At 33.3% G+C, this 18436-nt stretch overlaps 1 protein-coding gene across 1 annotated transcript in view; it reads left to right on the top strand.

Moving 5' to 3' along the window:
* The window catches only part of LOC126967585 (ras-related protein Rap-1), a 34256-nt gene extending 17738 nt beyond the window's left edge, over positions 1 to 16518 (top strand). Inside the window, exons 2-3 of the mRNA XM_050812119.1 lie at positions 9455 to 9890; positions 15290 to 16518. Coding sequence (XP_050668076.1) covers positions 9455 to 9890; positions 15290 to 15613 — 760 coding nt within the window. The 3' untranslated portion in view covers positions 15614 to 16518. The remainder of the gene's footprint in view (positions 1 to 9454; positions 9891 to 15289) is intronic.
* The last annotated feature ends 1918 nt before the right edge of the window (positions 16519 to 18436 follow it).

Raw genomic sequence — 18436 nt, 5'->3', positions numbered from 1 at the left:
GCTTCCTTGTGCGGTGTTTCCGGGACGATACGACATGGGTACCTTCAAAAAAAGCGCGTACACCTTCCTTAAAGGCTGGCAACGTTCTTGTGATTCCTATGGTGTTGCAAGAAAATGTGGGCGGCGGTGATCACTTAACACCAGGTGACCCGTACGCTCGTTTGTCCTCCTATTCCATAAAAAAAAGAATGACTGGTATCTTTAAAAAGTATTCGCAATGAATGCTTACGTGAATGTCTGATATAAATTTAGTCCCAAGAGTTAAATAATAAAATCTAAAAGACTTTCATTTTTATTCACAATAATTGTAATCGCTCTATAAACTTATTTTAACTATTGAACTTTTTCATCCCTTTCTGTAAATTAAGAATTAACTTTGAATAAGATAATTTAAATAAAGTGTTGCCTTTTACAAAAATAATTAAAGACTACAGTGATTTGCTATCAAAATCCTTGCATGATTGCTCTGATTTGATTTAAGAACTTGATTTATACAATTAAATAAAAGATATTATTTTTTGAAGTTTATTTGAACTTAATTGATGACGATAGAGTGATCGTGTTTAAGCTATTTATGTGATAGAAATAAGAGATCTCATAAAATAAAAATCGAAAAAATTATAATTATTTATATATTTATTAAAAGATATCATTCATAAAGTTTAAAAGTAACGTAGTTCTAAATAATCCATTTACCATTACTTAGAAAAGTCAAGCGTTAATGGGAAAAAATGATAAGAAAATTAGTTTAAAATTTGTGTTTCCATATTCAAACATTCAAACATTACGACTTGCAGAATATCTTAAAAAGAACGAAAATATGCTATTTATTTATTGAAAAACAAACAGCTAAAATTAAATACACATTGTAACACATAATTTATATTACACAAGCCAATAAAGTTTCCACTTAAATATAATCAAAGTAGGAGTGAATATAATACAAAATATAACGATTTTATATACAATTAAACATAAGGCGAAAAAAGTACACAAAAATACAAATGAAACAAAATTTATCAAATTTATCCGTTGGTCATATTTTAAGGATGTTTAAGATATTCTTTAATTTTTTTAGTATAAGTTCGATAGCTGCTATGAAAAATGTCTAAGTGACTATAATTATTATTATAAGTGTTGCATGCTCTTATAATAAAACAATTGCTAGTATAATTAGTTCTACGAACAGGGATAAAGAATGTATCTATAGAACGTGTATAATGTTTTGGACAGTTTAATGTTACTTAAAATACGATTGGAATCAATTAAGTCATGGAAAGGAAAACTTGATCTCATTCTCTACGCAGTTGTAAAGATAGATAATTAAATTTTACGGTAACGGAGTGTTACAAGTTTGAAACTTATAATTTAATCTTTTAATAAATTTATTTTGTACACTTTCTATAGCATTTATATGTTTTGTATATAAAGAACCTTATACAAACATAGACAAGCTTTCATACAATAAATTAGATGTGGCCGTATCTGATGTGTTTCAAGAAAACCTATCTTAAGACATTGGCCTTAATTGAAAACTTCACTTACTTTCTAATAAATTAGAACTACTCAATCAATCTCCCTAAATTAGTGATTGCAAAATATAACCAATATTTTATGATAACTAATTTAATTAAATACAAATTGAAATAGCAAACTAGCAATTTTGTTTGAAATGTTACAGAAGAGCTTAAGGCGACACTAAATGCCAGCGACCTTGAGCGATATGAGTTCACGGCTGCCGGCCCGCCATCAATGTAACAAAGCCAATATTTTCAAAATTCTTGCGTGGAAAACAGTTTATATGCTTACAATCCTCGTTATTCACTACTTATCTGAATAAATGAACCTACACAAAAAAGTACAAGCTATAAGAATAATTTTTCTGAGAGAAGTACCAAAAAAATGCGTCACGTCATGCCAAAAAACTTTTTTAACTTCAAAGAAATGTGGTAGTTCAAAAAGGCTCGGTAGTGTTAACTATAACAAATAGCAAGCATTAGCAACCTACAAATAAGACTTAAGGATATGTGTAACAGGATTTAATAGTGTTCATAGCTCGAAATGTTATACTTTCACCACAAAACTTGTTTAAAAACACCATGTTTGCGTGTTTTCTGCTTACTCTTCGCCTTAAATGATTGTAGGTGAATATCTTCTGAGGAGCCTATAGGTTGATTGGTAAGCATGCACGCCTTTTGGTTTTACGATTTCCGCTGGTAACTAGTATTATTATTCTATTGATGACCCCTTAATAACCCAGTGGTTAGTGACCCTGCCTACTGAGATATAGGTCCCGGATTCGAATCCCGGTAGGTGCAATCATTTATATGATGAATGTCAATGTTTGTTTACGAGTCATGGATGTTTATTTGTATTTATGTATGATTAAGTAAGTATATTGTATTAAATTTATCGTAGTCTTGCACCCATAGTACAGGCTATGCCTAGTTTGGGGCATGATAATTGGTGTAAGAGTGTGTCATTATTATTATTATCTAGCCACCACACGTAGCGTACGTTCAAGCATGACGCATGGATCAGCTATCGCCATCCTCGACCATATTTTAAGGAATGGCTCGACTCCGCCACAAGTAGTGGTATTTAAGCGAGCATGATGAAACCTGCCGAGAACCGAAACCGATTTACAAATTATGCAATTCTGACTAAATACCTCTACTTACAATAATTCCATCATTTTGTGTACATTTGCATATAATTCAAAATTAAAAGCTCAAACACTTAAGGGCAATTCATACCCAAGCCTTTTTATCATTGATAAATAATTCTATAAGTCCTAAAAATGTGCCGCAAGAGGTATTTATATACATGGGTAAAACGGTGGCGCACGAATTGTGTTCTTCATAAACTGAGTTCTATCACAAGCAACTGACCGCATAAATTGAACGTTTGTAGTCCCTCAACTATAAAAACATGAGACACGATAAATCTGTATCGTGCAACTACGTTTCGAGAGAGAATAATAAAACCTCATTCCATGAATTCAAATAGAGCGGGAACACGTTTAGTGATTTTAAGTATAGGCATTATTCAATTGTTCTTCATAACTCACGTTCTTGTGAATAGATTATTTTGCTGAATTCTCGAGTTTCAACGCGAGGTCATTTGCATTATTCCTGGGTTTCACTGAAATCAATGGTCTTAAAAAATGTTTCAATTGACTTTTTAAGTACAGTAATATCTATTGATGTACAATAAACAACGCTCAAAAATATTCATCTAATAAGATAGCCTTCGTATGCGTAGGTTCTACCTAGTGGCAGAGTTTTTGTTAAGTTGTGTTTCGACCACGCTTTAAATACAAGACCACGCGATGACAGTGTTCAGTAAAAATGTATTATAAAAACAGCATATCCAAACTTAAAAATGATAATGGTAACATCAATTTAAACAGAAGTCAATTTGAATTTTCAATATTTTTTGTGGAAACTAGATACCTTAATAATTATCATCTTTTTCGAAGAGATGTAAAGAATGAAGATCAGCTGGTCGATTTGTCTTCTCGGTTTTTCAGTTCGGTCTTTGTCGGTTGAGGCGGGAAGAGGGTTTCAGGTCTGAACCCTATAGCCCGGTTCTTCTTCGCTCAATGTAGGTCTAATGATGTCTTTGCTAACTTACATTGGATCGCAACTTTGTTATTATTAATATTATATTCTTAATTTCCAATATTCTCTCGATTCCTGCGTCATGCGCGATCAAAAGCCTTCACCATGTCTAGCAGCATCATTTGCACTTGTTTTTACAATAGTCGAGGTATCATTATGCGGTTTATGTTACGGGTTGCTAGATAAACAAGCTTGGTTTAAAATAAACAAAAAACGTGATTTATGAAAGATTCGTGCTACAATATCGCCGCTCCTTCAGAGTTGTACGAGAAAATGTAACTATTTTGATTTTCCTTGAGACACCTGCATGGCCAGTGTATACGGCATCTCCAGTACCGTCGTCTGCATACCAATTTATGTTGGATGCGTCCAATATATAAACAAACATACAGCCTTGGGGAACATTTTTCTAATATTCTTGAAAATAACCATTAACTAATGACCTCTGTGATGTTGTCGTATCTGTCAGCGATGACACTTAAGTTGGATAATTGTCGAGGCTATTCGAGGACCCATCGGCTCACAAACGTCATCGGTCACAACTTTCAGCTTGGCTGATTGCCCACAAGCTCTTGACAGTTTATTCAACAGTTTCCGAACAAACGTTTTTTTCTTATACATACATTTATATAAAGACTGATGAAATTGACTTTTCTATTCAAAAATTAAAATGTCATCTCATAAATCTTGAAGATTCTCTCATTATTGCTATTGTATGATACACCTAGGTTATTACAATTCTGGTCAATTAACATGAAAATGGATTTGCTGCTACATCAAAAGTTTGTTCAAAAACAATGAAACGCAATAATGTTGTCCATGCGAATAAAGGGAGAGATACCTGGATTAAGATGGGCAGGTATTATAAATTCCTGGAAATAAATAAATGTTTTGCATTAACAGCTATTTAACATAATAAACTACAAAGAGGGAATTATAGATATTCCAGTGAAAATCCCTTCGTACCGTTCCAACAATAGCAGTACTAAGAAGGAAAATTATAAAGTGTAACACGTAAGATCTAATAATAAACAAACTTAAGGTTAGTCCACGGATTCGGAAAATGATTTCATAATAAATTATTTTAATATATTATGATGCTATGGCGTAGTGCTATAGACGAAGTTCTCAATGATATTGTCGGAAGCATTGGACAATGAACCTTATTTTTTGCTTTTATAAAAAGAACAATTTTAGTGTGGAATTTTTCGTTATTTGCTCCTATCTAATTAACTTTAAGTACATTTAAATTATCCTTTGTCCAGCAGTGGACGTCTTCGGGCTGATGATCATGATAATGATGAAATACAACTAAGCAATATGTTAGTATTTACTATGCTATCGGAATCGCACAAAGGACTTAAAAAACTCATTAAGATATATTGTTAGGAAAGTTTATGGCTTAAAAGATTTATTGTGCTGACTGCCTTAAGTAACCTAAATGCGTCACCAAAGCAGAAGAAAATTTAATTTTAAGCAAAATAAATCAACTCTATGCAAATTAACAGGATGAAATTAGCAAGGCTTTACGCCACAGTTAAACCTTAAACAAATTAGGTACATTAACATTTTATGTGCTTTAGAAAATAAAATTATGTGACGTCTCTATAGTAGATTATCTGCCGAGGGAGAATAATTCTTAAGGCAAGAGTGTTTTTATTAATCCAGGGTGTAATAGCGAGGGATAGATTCCCTCGCTTCGGTAGTCAAATCCGTCACTTGAGTTTAAATAGTGTTCTTCCCGTGGAGGACCCTCTCCTTTTTATTACCTCTATGACATAATAAGCTTACATTATTAATACGTCTAGATAGAGTCTCTTGATGTTAGAGAGCCGACAAAAACAGGCCAAGAATATTAGTTTAGTGTGCGTGACAAACTACGACTTACACTCGCGATTTTATGACACTTTGTGTTAGTGTGCGTGTTGTGCTCAAAAGAGGTTAGTTCTAAACACAATGTATTTCGATGATTTATGAAAGATTCGTGCTGTGTATATTGGACATAGACTATTTGGACGTATAAATGATCAAATTATCAAAATTTTGTAACTAACTTGACGTTTTGCTAAAACAAAATGTTCTTGCCTCGTGTTCGCATCCGAGCTTCTAATGAGCGTATACTATAGACTTTGAACATTAATGCCACAATATAAGGTGTTAATTTGAATGAATGTCTTACGGATATTCCCAATATTCAGTTTATCTGCGGTTGTGGCCTACTTGAGATAAAAATCGTAACTATCGTTGACTGTTCTGTCACTCATCTTATCCGTACACGCTGTCTGTCATTGGGACAACGTATAGCTTACCAGCGATAGAAGTTTGTATGGAAATTGCAATTCACGCGTCCCAATATAAGGCGATAAGAATGATTTATCGGGTATATTGAGACAGCTTCAGATTATTGACAGTTTCTTACTGACAGTAGTAGGTAGTAATTTATCTCTATCTGTAGTTAGTATATTGGGAACGCTCGTTAATGTTATCTGTATAAGTTAAGAGTCTAGTTGTTTTGTAGTACATCAATAACAGTTACTACTATTATACTGTATTGCATTTTTTAATGAAACTTGTAGAAGTTTCATGAATTTAACAATACTTCGATGTAACGTTGCCGATGCGTTATTGATCGAACGCGCGTCGTATGATATACCGAGCGATAAGCCTCGGTACCATCGAGCGAACATCAGATAACAGTGACGATACATACTTATTTACGCCAGTGATAATTAGTAACATTGCAAGTTTTCAGTTTCTACTAACAATTTTGAAACAGGTCTTATGTTACAATGTTTTGAAATTTTTTCCACGATACAGAATAGAAGATATTGATGTTTCAGTTCTACGAGTATTTCCTGCGCTTTATATAAGTTTAAGATAGTAAGACTCTCATAGAAATGCTTCTTCATGATGCATCAGCATTTAGAGGTAGCTTACAATATAGATATAAAAGAAATATAGATATATAGAGAGGTCCATCTTATAGTTAATAAATAGATTGTTTTACTATTACTAATAATGACAGTAATCACGAAGCATACTTGCACAAACAATGAATTCAAGCTCTAAAGGTTGATGCATCCAATATACGATAATTTATATAGTTTATTCGTTAGTATTTTTTATGAAATAATTTGAATTATTTAAACACTATTAATATATTGGATGCAGCACCTTACCAATTATATTGTTATTTATATTACAACCATTGTAAAATACTCTACTACTGCTATTTGATTGAAAAGTTGAGTTTCTTGTAATATAAAAGAAATATTTATAGTGACTATTAAAAAGCACTTAGTTTAAGCCTAATTGAATAAAGTTTATTTGACTTTGATACGATGGTTAAATTTGTAACACGCATCTTCCGCGTCGTTGTTTCATCATAGTATCGAATAGTAAACAATGACGTTCTATATATTTAAACAAATCACGTCGAATAAACGACCTATGTAAAGACGAAATATGGAACATGCCACAAATAGCACCATAATAAGCCTTGACATTTTTTCAGTTCAGGTTTGATTCGGACAGTGACAGTTGACACACGATAAGAAGAAAAGTGTGCCTACATTATCTTTAAGCACACTTTTGCCGTTTTGCTATCAGACTGCGAATGATATTTTGTCCTTATATGTGTTTTAAAGGTCATTGACTGTAAATGATCTGTTACGATTATGTAATCTGTATTTCCTTCTGATTGTCTGGGATGCCAATGGTATGGATTGCGCCTTGTGTAGACACGCTGCCGCCCTCTGACCTTCAAAGAACATCAAAGGAGGCATGTGCAATGGCGGATACAAATTAAAATATTCAATGAAAAAATGTGGTTCATTTGGTTAGGGTTATCATTTAGTAGTTTGGATAGTTCTGAAGCCTGACTTTGAAAGAAGAAGTCTTTTGATAAACGTCTTTTGATATTACCAGTGGGAGGCTCCTTTGCACAGGTAGCCGGCTAGATTATGGGTACCACAGCGGCGCCTATTTCAGCCGTGAAGCATAATGTGTAAGCATTACTGTGTTTCGGTCTGAAGGGCACCGTAGCTAGTGAAATTACTGGGCAAATGAGGCTTAACATCTTGTCTCAAGGTGACGAGCGCAATTGTAGTGCCGCTCAGAATTTTTGGGTTTTTTGAGAATCCTGAACGGCACTGCATTTTAATGGGCAAGACGTATCAAATACCATCAGCTGAACGTCCTGCTCGTCTCGTCCCTTATTATCATAAAAATATCATTAAAAAAAATCCGGACTTTTAAGTTAATCTCGCTTAAGATAAGTTAAGATTAAAGACTTATTTGTAAATAATTATGTAGTTAGTTTTTAGTTAATAATTATGTAGTTTTATTACTATATTCCATTTAATTAAAAATAAAATCCGAAGTTAGAGAGCCGAACAAAATCCGGATTAGAGTCTAAAAGTCCGGACATGTCTGTATTAATCCGGACAAATGGTAGCCCTACTTGCTAATGAACAAGTATTAATTCTTTCTTTTGAGGATGGGATGAATTTTCATTCATTGTTTGGTATTAATTTAAAAGTTGTGTAGGTATATATATTTGAGAAGTGACTCAAGATCTGGCACGTAATTTAGCCCCAGACAAAACTCATACAAAGTGTCTAGGTTCGAATAATGAATAGTTAGGCCTCGACGATCTTTTAAATAAAATTTATACTTAAAACTGGAGAGCTTCTTCAGTAATACTGCGAAAAGTAACTGATCGGAATAATACTTAACCATAAGATGCAGCATGTTTCGGAAAAGGTTTTAGTATAATATGTTTGTTGGTAATCCGGAACCTATATTTTTGACTTGGAAATACCTAAATATTCACAATTCAAATAATTCAGTCAATGCCATTTCAGGACATATTATGAGAAATTTACCGTTGCCTGCAAACCAACGTTGGCCGGGTTATCACTTGTAATATATATAAAAGATTACAAATTTTAATATTAATATGAATCATGCAAATTTTTGTGCTCAAGGTCAGTGGCAAGGGTCACTTATCACTGGGCTATGAGTAATCAATTATTTTTGATAAAATAATTAATTTAATGTAGTATTTTTTTTATTCAGCTAATGGTAATCGATATGCCCTGCCTCAATACATTGCACTGCCGCTCAGGATTCTTGAAAAACCCCAAAAATTTTGAGCGGCACTACAATTACGCTAGTCGCCTTGAGACATAAGGTGTTAAGTCTCATTTGCCCAGTAAATTAAACTAGCTACGGCGCCCTTCAGACCGAAATACAATGATGTCTACACATAATTGCTTCACGGCAGAAATAGGCGCCGTTGTGGTACCTATAATCTAGCCGGCATTCTGCGCAAGGGAGGTTCCCACTGGTAGTATAATTATTGTTGCAATTATTATAATTATCTAGTTCTTATATAAAATCTAATTAATTAATAATTAATTTTCTCCAAGTTAATATTTTTGTATTTTTATAAATTCAATTATGAAACTTGTACCTGAGACTAAAATCTCATAATTTATTTATTTTTTAAATAGGAAATCACTTATTGAAAGTCTTAAACTACCACCCATTCGGAATGTAATACCTCAGACCTGAGAAAAACGGGCGCAAGAAACTCAGCGGGCTTTTAATATCTTCCCTTTCTTGGCGTGCGTCCGTGCAAAATGGGATGTAACTATGCCAACGTAATGGCTGACAGGCTTGCCCTGCATGTTTCAGTATTACAACACTCTCTGTTATCCCTACTTAAACAGTTTATTTAGATAAATCCTTTAATTGCAAAAGCAACTACTAGTTTTATTAAAAACTTTATATTATAATTAATACTGATATATTTTCTTTTGTTACAGACCAGAAAAGGCGGAACATTCTGTACCTGGCAGTAACAGCAACCTTACTAACAATGCTGTACGACACAAGATAGTTGTGATGGGCGCTGCTAAAGTAGGAAAATCTTCGCTCATATCCCAATTCCTATACAACACCTTCTCGCCAAAATATAAGAGAACCATAGAAGAGATGCACCATGGTGACTTCAACGTCGCCGGAGTGAGATTGACTTTAGATATTTTGGATACATCAGGAGCATTCGAATTCCCTGCAATGCGCACCTTATCCATGCAATCGGCGGATGCCTTTATCCTGGTGTACGACATAACTGATCCAGACAGTTTTGCTGAAGTGCGGCAGTTGAGAGATCAGATTCATGAAACAAAAGACAGCACGGCCGTACCAATAGTGGTGGTTGGTAACAAGGTAGATTTGGCTGAAGCTGGTGATAGACAGGTCAGTTGCATAATGATAATCAATATTATATACAAGTTTACAATATATTCCACAACCGCGCCTATTTCTGCCGTGAAACCCGAATCCCGTGAATGCCGGAGTGCCCCAAGGCTGTGTGCTATCTCCGACGCTGTTTCTTCTGCATATCAATGATATGTTGGACACCTCCAACATACATTGCTATGCAGATGACAGCACTGGTGATGCCGTATACACGGGCCATGCAGGTCTCTCTCGGGAAATCGTCGAGCAGTGCCGGGAGAAACTTGTGGCTTCCTCGAAAAAAGAAAGAAAATATTCGCACTTTTCATATTTTATTATAATGAAGCTACTTTATGTTAAACTTCAATGATGTTAGGAACCTAACTCAAGTGTATCTCATTACTGCGAAACAAGATACATCACAAGAATAGGTCGACCATTCTAAGGATAATAATATACATTTCATTATCAAAATAAAAACGAAATTCATTTTCATATTTTTCTCTTTCTTATAATGCTTATTCGTCATAATAAAGGTATCATATTATATTAATATACAGTATGACCGGTAAAGTACTAACGATACATAAAGAAAGTACTCTTTACTTGATTCTCGTTCAAATTATGTAGGCAGGGGTAGACCGGGGCTGAAAGTTCCGATTTGCAAGTATCATGAAAATTTATGATAAAAATGATAAGATTTCAATATTGACATTAGATTGTATTAAAAAGTCTTAATCGGTCTCTGTAAAAGTAAAGTCATTTCTGCTATTTTCTCTATATTTTTTTTTTGTACAGGAATATTTTTGCAAAATTTCGGAAGGGAACATTCAACCCCACTTTGGGGCGAGTTGGTCCATGTGTGGAACTTGTGCCACTTAGATAATATTAATAAAGTGTAAGGATAATGTATGGTTTCTCTGGTTAAATAAAACAAAAAATAATTTCTATAGTTAAGTTCATTTATTTAGTTGTTATACAATGAACTTTAAAAAACAACGAAAAACATTACTAGCTACAACTAGATTCACTCATAGTATTGGTTTACAAAAATTGAGATCTAATAGCTTATAAATCTTACTACCTACATTCTTAAGGATACAAAAAATTATTGCTTTCTTCTTTATCTGTTCTTCAGCTAATGCAATTTTTTCAGGCGTTTCAGTCAAAACAGCCGTCTTTCTTAAACGGCGTTTTCGAGCCGTCTGCAATCTCGGAGGTGCGTTTGGTAAAGGCTTTTCAAATTCAGGATTAAACACAGCCGAAGCATATTTTGTCTTCACTGATGTTAATTGAAGTTCTTGGTCACTATTAATGGTCGCAAAGGCAGCCTGAGATACATCACCCTGATCTGTTGTAGATTGTTGAGGTGGTTCACCAATCTGACCCGATGTTGAAGTGCTTATGGTTATAGATTCCGGCTGCAAATTAATCTGAGGTTATATTTGAATATTGGATGCTCCTGGCTATCGATTTCAATCGCAACTGAACTTCGTTCGCATAGACAATAGTGGATTCCTTTTTATAAATCCAGTGAACCAATCTGCCCCAGCTTCTCGATTTTTATGCCACGTAGAAGGAATGTTTTCCAAAGAAAATTTATGTGCACATTTATACGCAAGTTTTCACACCTGTCCTTGCAGCAAACCGAAGCATATTGATGAACACTTAAAATGTACTTAACTAGCTCTTTTTCCTGTTCCGTGGTAAACACTGATCTGCTTTTATAATCTACGGTAGGATACCAGCTCTCTTTTTTTTACAAATCGATGTAATGTCATGTTCTCTGGCTACCGTTACAGCATTTGCTGCTTGGCATAATAACGTTTTGAATTATACAAATTATTTAAGTTTTCTTTAGTATTAATTCCGCCAATATTTGTTGGAGACTCAGTCTCGTGCCACATTTTGGCGAGACAACAAGTCCTGAGGATGCCTCGTGTAGAGGCGAAACACGTGTCGAATTGTTTTCAAAACAAATATTGGCGGAATTAACACTAAAGAAAACTTAAATCATTTGTATAATTATGGATTTCCGCAAAGTAACGCCTAATTCAATAAACGTTTTGGATGTTTACCCTCTCTCAGTTTTCCGTTTGTAGGTTCGTCCTAAAAATAATAAATATGTACCGTAAAAATGTATAGAAAATTTAAAGATCGATTGGAGTAAGTTGTTTCGGGGAACAACCAGCCCCTTTAGGAGGGAACTTGTAGCCCATTGAAAAAACATTCAAGCTATAAGATACCTAACTAATGCCACTCTTAAATTGGAAAGATGCACATAATCGGCCAATAATAAAGAAAAATAGACCAAAAAGTTTAAATACGAAAAAATTTACTCACATGGTGTTCTAATAGCATTGGGCACACAGCCACTCTTCCGCCGCCGTCGGAGCAACTAAGATGGCCGCCAGCGCGGCGCGTCACCTGATGCTTAAACGACGCACTTCTCGTGTATTGCTACCTCTTTTCTTTAGAAAGTTATTACTGTCGGAACAACGTGCCCCGGGAACTTCCAGCCCCGGCCTCCCCTAATAAAATAAGATCCTTAAGAGCGCGTATTCGATTCGCGACGAAAACGTATGTTTATGAATATTTTTTCCTGAGATATATCTTTATATGTAGGAATAAAGTGAGTAGATGATTGGATTCGACAATTTTAGAATGTTTAAGTCTTGATTTCGTGAACTATAGCATAAAAATATAATTTTTAATGACAGTTTCTTAAAGAGAAGGCAATCCCTTCGTAGCTTTTCATATTTAGACGTCAGAGTTGTCTTTCAGGACGAATAGAACTATATTGTTATATTTTATGCGTTTGTCCAGCGGAACATATAGTCTTGAAGTTCAGTACAGAGCCCAATAACGAAAATATGGCCACTATATATTAAAAAAGCAATATTAAAAAAAATCAGAATTGATTCACTTTAACATTTTTTTACCAGTATTTGAATGGAAACATAACTTAAATATTTATTTTATGTAGGTACATAAAGTATTGTGTAGTAAACAGTTTTTTTTTCAGTCAATTTTATAAACCCATTTATTTTATACAATTACAATTTTTTTATTGATTAAAAACGTTACAAATGCTCGCACGCCACCATTTGCCGATCAGTTCGTGCCTGACCCGCAAAATCGAATACGCACCCTTAATCTTTGAACAAACTTTTCTTTAAGTTTTCGAAGTTGGGATACATAACCCCACTCCAGTATTATTTCATTGGTCAAGCACAAACGTCGTGAAACAGTAATGTGTAAGCATTATTGTGTTTCGGTCTGAACTCTGAAGGGCGCCCTAACTAGTGAAATTACCGGGCAAATGAGACTTAACATCTTACGTCTCAAGGTGACGAACGCAATTGTAGTGCCGCTCAGAACTTCTGGCTTTTCCAAGAATCCTGAGTGGCACTGCATTGTAATTGGCAGGGTGTATCAATTACCATCAGCTGAATTACCTGATCGCCTCGACCCTTATTGTCATAAAAAAATTCTGAACTTTCGGAAAAGATTACGAAGTAGTCAATTAATACAATTGTATTTCTTATGTTCTATTTTCTGTTTACGAGCTTTTTATTAGCTTCACCTGTATGTGGGTTTGTTTGTAACCGACTCATTTGGGTGCGATTTTGATCCACTTTAAACGGCCAGATTTCGTTCAAACTTCGTAGATTTATCGAGCACCAATGACAATACATTAATTTGATAAAATTATTCCATTTCTCAATTTGAAGAATAAGATTTTTGTTAATTTATATAATTTCTTCATATATCGTAGATAAGGCAGGAATTGATGTTCATTTTAAATTTCAACAGTTATCTTTTCAACCAAAGCGTGTTTGTTAGTTTTTTTAAACTACTTCTATTATATTCTATGATCGCCAAATATTACGAGTATCTTCAGTGTAAGGTCTAATGAGATCTACTTCTTTTCACCGCTTTGCAATCTCATGAATACCACAAAAGCATTGAAAATAGCGCAGCTATTTATAACTTCTAGAGTGTTCATTCATACATTTAATTTCCGTTTTATGCCGGAAATGTTACATGGACGTTAGCTGTTTCATATAGCTGTGAGCTTCCCTGAAGTAAATTGTGTGAGATCTTTACGGTTATTTATTTCGAGATATCTTAGTTTAAATCTGAATAAATTTCATCCAAAACCTTCTAAGGACTTCTCTCTTCTACCGTATTGCATTCTAATCCATTTCATAAAGAAACTTCTGCAATAATATTTAAAAACACGATAAAATTCAATGTAAACAACTCTATTGTGGCAATTAAATGGTCTTCCATCTTTTTTTAATCTAATCGAGACCATCTTAATCGAATCTTGTTGAATTATTGAAGTGATAAAGAAATTGTAAAATTCAACTCTCTAACAACTTTAGTAGATGGTAGTTAGACTTTTACATTTGTTTTATTTGGAATAAATTATTATTTTATTTATGTTACTTATAACAATCTCTAATTTCTTGAACCTATAATTTCTTTTCACATGTACCATCGACACAATTGATTCATATATTCAATAACCTATCTATCCTTAGTTTAACTTACTAAACGTAGACAAATCTATCCTTTTACGCTTACTCACATTTCAATAACCTATTGACAGATAGCATTGGACATAACTATGGATAGGATAGGATAAGATCTTGTCATTAAACGGTGACAGCAATGTATCCGGAAGTTAAACTAAGGGTAGATAGATTATTGAAAACGGCCGATAGCTGATAAATATTTTTAAATCATAAAAACAATTAGGTTTATATTTGCACGTAAACGTTTGTATGACATTTGGCGGACTGTCAATGTCTAATAAAATGATAACAGTTACTTTGGAAATGCATGTTCATGCGAATACTTGTTTATTATGACTGTAGAAAAATGACATTAAAGTGGTTCACTATTTAATTTTGTCGTTAGTAGTATTATTTAGTTAGTAGTGAACCGGGGCTTCTACTTGGCCTTTAGAGAAACTTTTACCTGTTTTGAGGTAAGATTACATTAATTTGATTTTTAAGAGAATGGTGCGAAACCTTTTCATGAGAGTGAGCCAGGGGACAGAGAACATCTCCCTTCCTCCCCTTCCCCTCTCACCCCCTCCACCTGCGACACGATACTATATTCTTACCAAAATTATGTCTAAGTCTTACCAAATAAACCTTTTAAATAGCAAAGAAAATATTTTTTGTCATTTCACGGAACCTGCCAGAGTTGGTTAGTTTTGGTTTAATCACTAGATTTGTTTCGAGATATTATAAAACCGTGTTGTTATTTTAACAACCTCCGAGACATGACCAAATCACTGTTTTAAACATATCCCTCTGACATATATATACTTATAATATAACTACTAAATAAATCAATTACATTTATCTTTTTTTTATAGGCTAAAGTAATTTTGATTTCAGGTTGATTTTCACACAACGGAATCAGTGGTTACTGTTGACTGGGAGAATGGATTCGTAGAAGCTTCAGCAAAGGAAAACATCAACGTATCACAGATATTTAAGGAGCTGTTGGCGCAAGCGAAAGTGAAGTACAATTTATCCCCGGCCCTTCGACGTAGACGACGCCAATCCTTGCCGACGGGTCCTCAGGGACCACCAGGGTCTTCTACTGCCTCCAGCCCTTCAAATGCTCCACACGTTCCCTCCCCAGCACAATTAGCCCATTTACAACAAATACGTGAGCGACACGCCGGCAGCAAACGAAACTCTTGTATCATTTCTTAAGCAAATCTATATGTAGTAGAAATATTTTATTAATCTTCCAAAGAGATCTTACTATATTCAAAGAGGTCATAATGTAGTCAGTAAATTTAATAATATGTCTAAAAATGTCTAAAATATATTCTTCCGTATAATTATTAATTAATAATAAGAAAACCTCATCAAGATGTTGATAATAAAAAAACCAATCCTTCATTCCTATCGGGACGAAATTAAATAATTTAAACATTAAGAAAGACATATTTTACAATTTTCAACTATTAGTACCAATGTAATACTGAATATGGAGATTGGTGTAATTAGATTTGTAGTCACGTTTTCATCATATTAATATTAATCAGTAATTTGATTATTTAACATGCGCTTTGCCGCAACAAATACAGCATTGGAATAAAAATAAAAGTATTTTTATATGAGACAAAACAGAACCATGGCAAAATAATAGCTAAGGTTAATGTCATTGTTTACAATCAGCATCAAAATATAACATACAAACTTTGCACCCCTTTTTAACCCCTTTAGGGGTGAATTTTTTCAAAATGCTGAAATCCATTTTCTTGTTTTGTAATAAGGAGTTCGCAAAGTTTCAAGTCTCTTACGTAAAATTTTACTCAATCTCCATACAAAATTTCAACCTTTAAGGGTGGAATTTTCAAAAATCCCTTCTTAAAGTATCCACACTTTCGTTAGTGAGTGAATCAGTCAGTCAGTCAGGACTTTTACGTTTATATACATATATAGATTACACATGCGTTATAATAATTCTCTTCATTTTTACTGGACGTTCAATTGAGTAGAAAGGGTAAACCACCCTTTTATTAGTATGCCTAAGTTTAATTTGAAAAAATCTTCAATTCGAGAAAAATAGATTTGGTGGGTGAGACTGTTCCTGTTTTTGAAATATATCATTATTACGTAATATTATGTATTATATATATGACAATTTGTTCTCGTCATTCAGTTTTTTAAATATTTTAAGGTAAGTGCTTTGTATATACCTTGATTCAAATTCAAAGAGTTATTCACACATTATTTAGAGGGAATTGAGTCCATACTAATATTATCTGCAGATGCTTTTTGATCAGTACCAAAAATGAGATTCTGGAGAGGAATTGATTGTGTAGGAAAAACAAATAAATAAAAGAACACTTATTCGAATCTAGCAGCTGATGCTTTCGTTATTTGAACTATTGACAATCTAATATAATTTGATATCTGTCATAATCCGGAATAATTAATCATTACAATTCCTTTTATCGCTAACAATTGGGATTAATCAAGTTTTTTAAATATTTAATTAATTTGGTACCTATACTAAAGAAAGAATAATGTAATATCAAAATTAATATGAGGGAAATAGAAGCTGAAATGTGATTGTATGATGTGCTCCACCCTCCCTACCTTTGGATCCCAAAACAGGATGAGAAATTTATAGCCCAGTCCGTTGAATATTGAAGAAAATAAACAATTTGTAGGCAGTTCTCAATACTTAAATTATACATAGAAAATATTATGATTATGATTGTTACAAAAATTTAATAATAAAGTACATGAAATACTATTGAGTATTGACTGCTTTTAAATGGATTTATTCTAGGAATTTTGAATGAGATGAAACCTTTACTATGGTGATGGTTACAACATAGTTACATAATTATAATAATTCAAAACAAATGAGATGAAAAAATTCATTCAATAAATTCGGACACGTCTGCTCTAAATATTGTAAACTCTTGACTTCCAATTAGACTTCCTCTTAAAACATAATAATAATAACATTACAGTTATAAATATTAACTTTTTCAATCAATTTAATTCACAAGTAGACAATACAAGAAATACGTTTTGAGCTAGTGAAAACTCTTCAATTACATACACATAGATATATCTAATGAATCTAGTGAAATATTTGATGTACTCATTTGACTCAAACATTTCAAGATTGCCACATGGTTCTTTACGTTTTGGACTAGTAATAAGTTCTTCAATTACATACGCATAGGTATATCCAAGCTATATTGATCTTAAACATTGTGAAATATTGGCTGAACTTAATTGATTCATTCTACCAAGAGCCTGACATGGTTTTTTACGTTTTGGACTAGTAATAAGTTCTTAAATTACATACGTATAGGTATATCTAAGCTATATTGATCTTAATAATTGTGAAATATTGGATAATTTGACTCAGATCTTCCAAGGTTGTCACATGGTTCTTTACGTTTTGAGCTGGTAATGAGGTCTTGAATTACATACGCATAGGTATACCTATACTATATTGATCTTAAACATTGTGAATAATTGGCTGAACTTAATTGATTCATTCTATCAAGATTGTCACATGGTTCTTTACGTTTAGGACTAGTAATAAGTTCTTCAATTACATACGCTATATTGATATATTGATCTTAATTGCGAAATATTGGCTGCACTAAAATTACTCATATTTTCTTAGTCATCAATTTAAAACTATACCTTCAGCCGACATTTCATTACATAACATAAACAAATCAGCAAAAGAATATAAATATATATAAAATTAAATTACAATTTTAAAATCCTTCATTTATAAAGAATATCAATCAAATCAAATTAACCGCGGTCCCATACCCAGGGGTAGACTATGGCTCGAAAATTCGGATTCACGTGGGCGTGAAGTGTAATTAATTTACTGAAATTTACACCGACCACAACATGTCAACCCCTCGACTCCTCAACTTATACAATGTGAATTATGTACTATGAATGAGAATAATGACTAGAAATAATATAGGACCATCATTTGGTATTTTCGGAGAAGAATTAAATCAAATTGAATGAATCTAG

This window comes from Leptidea sinapis, chromosome 13, assembly GCF_905404315.1.
Source record: "Leptidea sinapis chromosome 13, ilLepSina1.1, whole genome shotgun sequence".
NCBI lineage: Eukaryota > Metazoa > Arthropoda > Insecta > Lepidoptera > Pieridae > Leptidea > Leptidea sinapis.
Note: the sequence above shows the minus strand (reverse complement) of the source record. Positions and strands in the feature narration are given on the sequence as shown.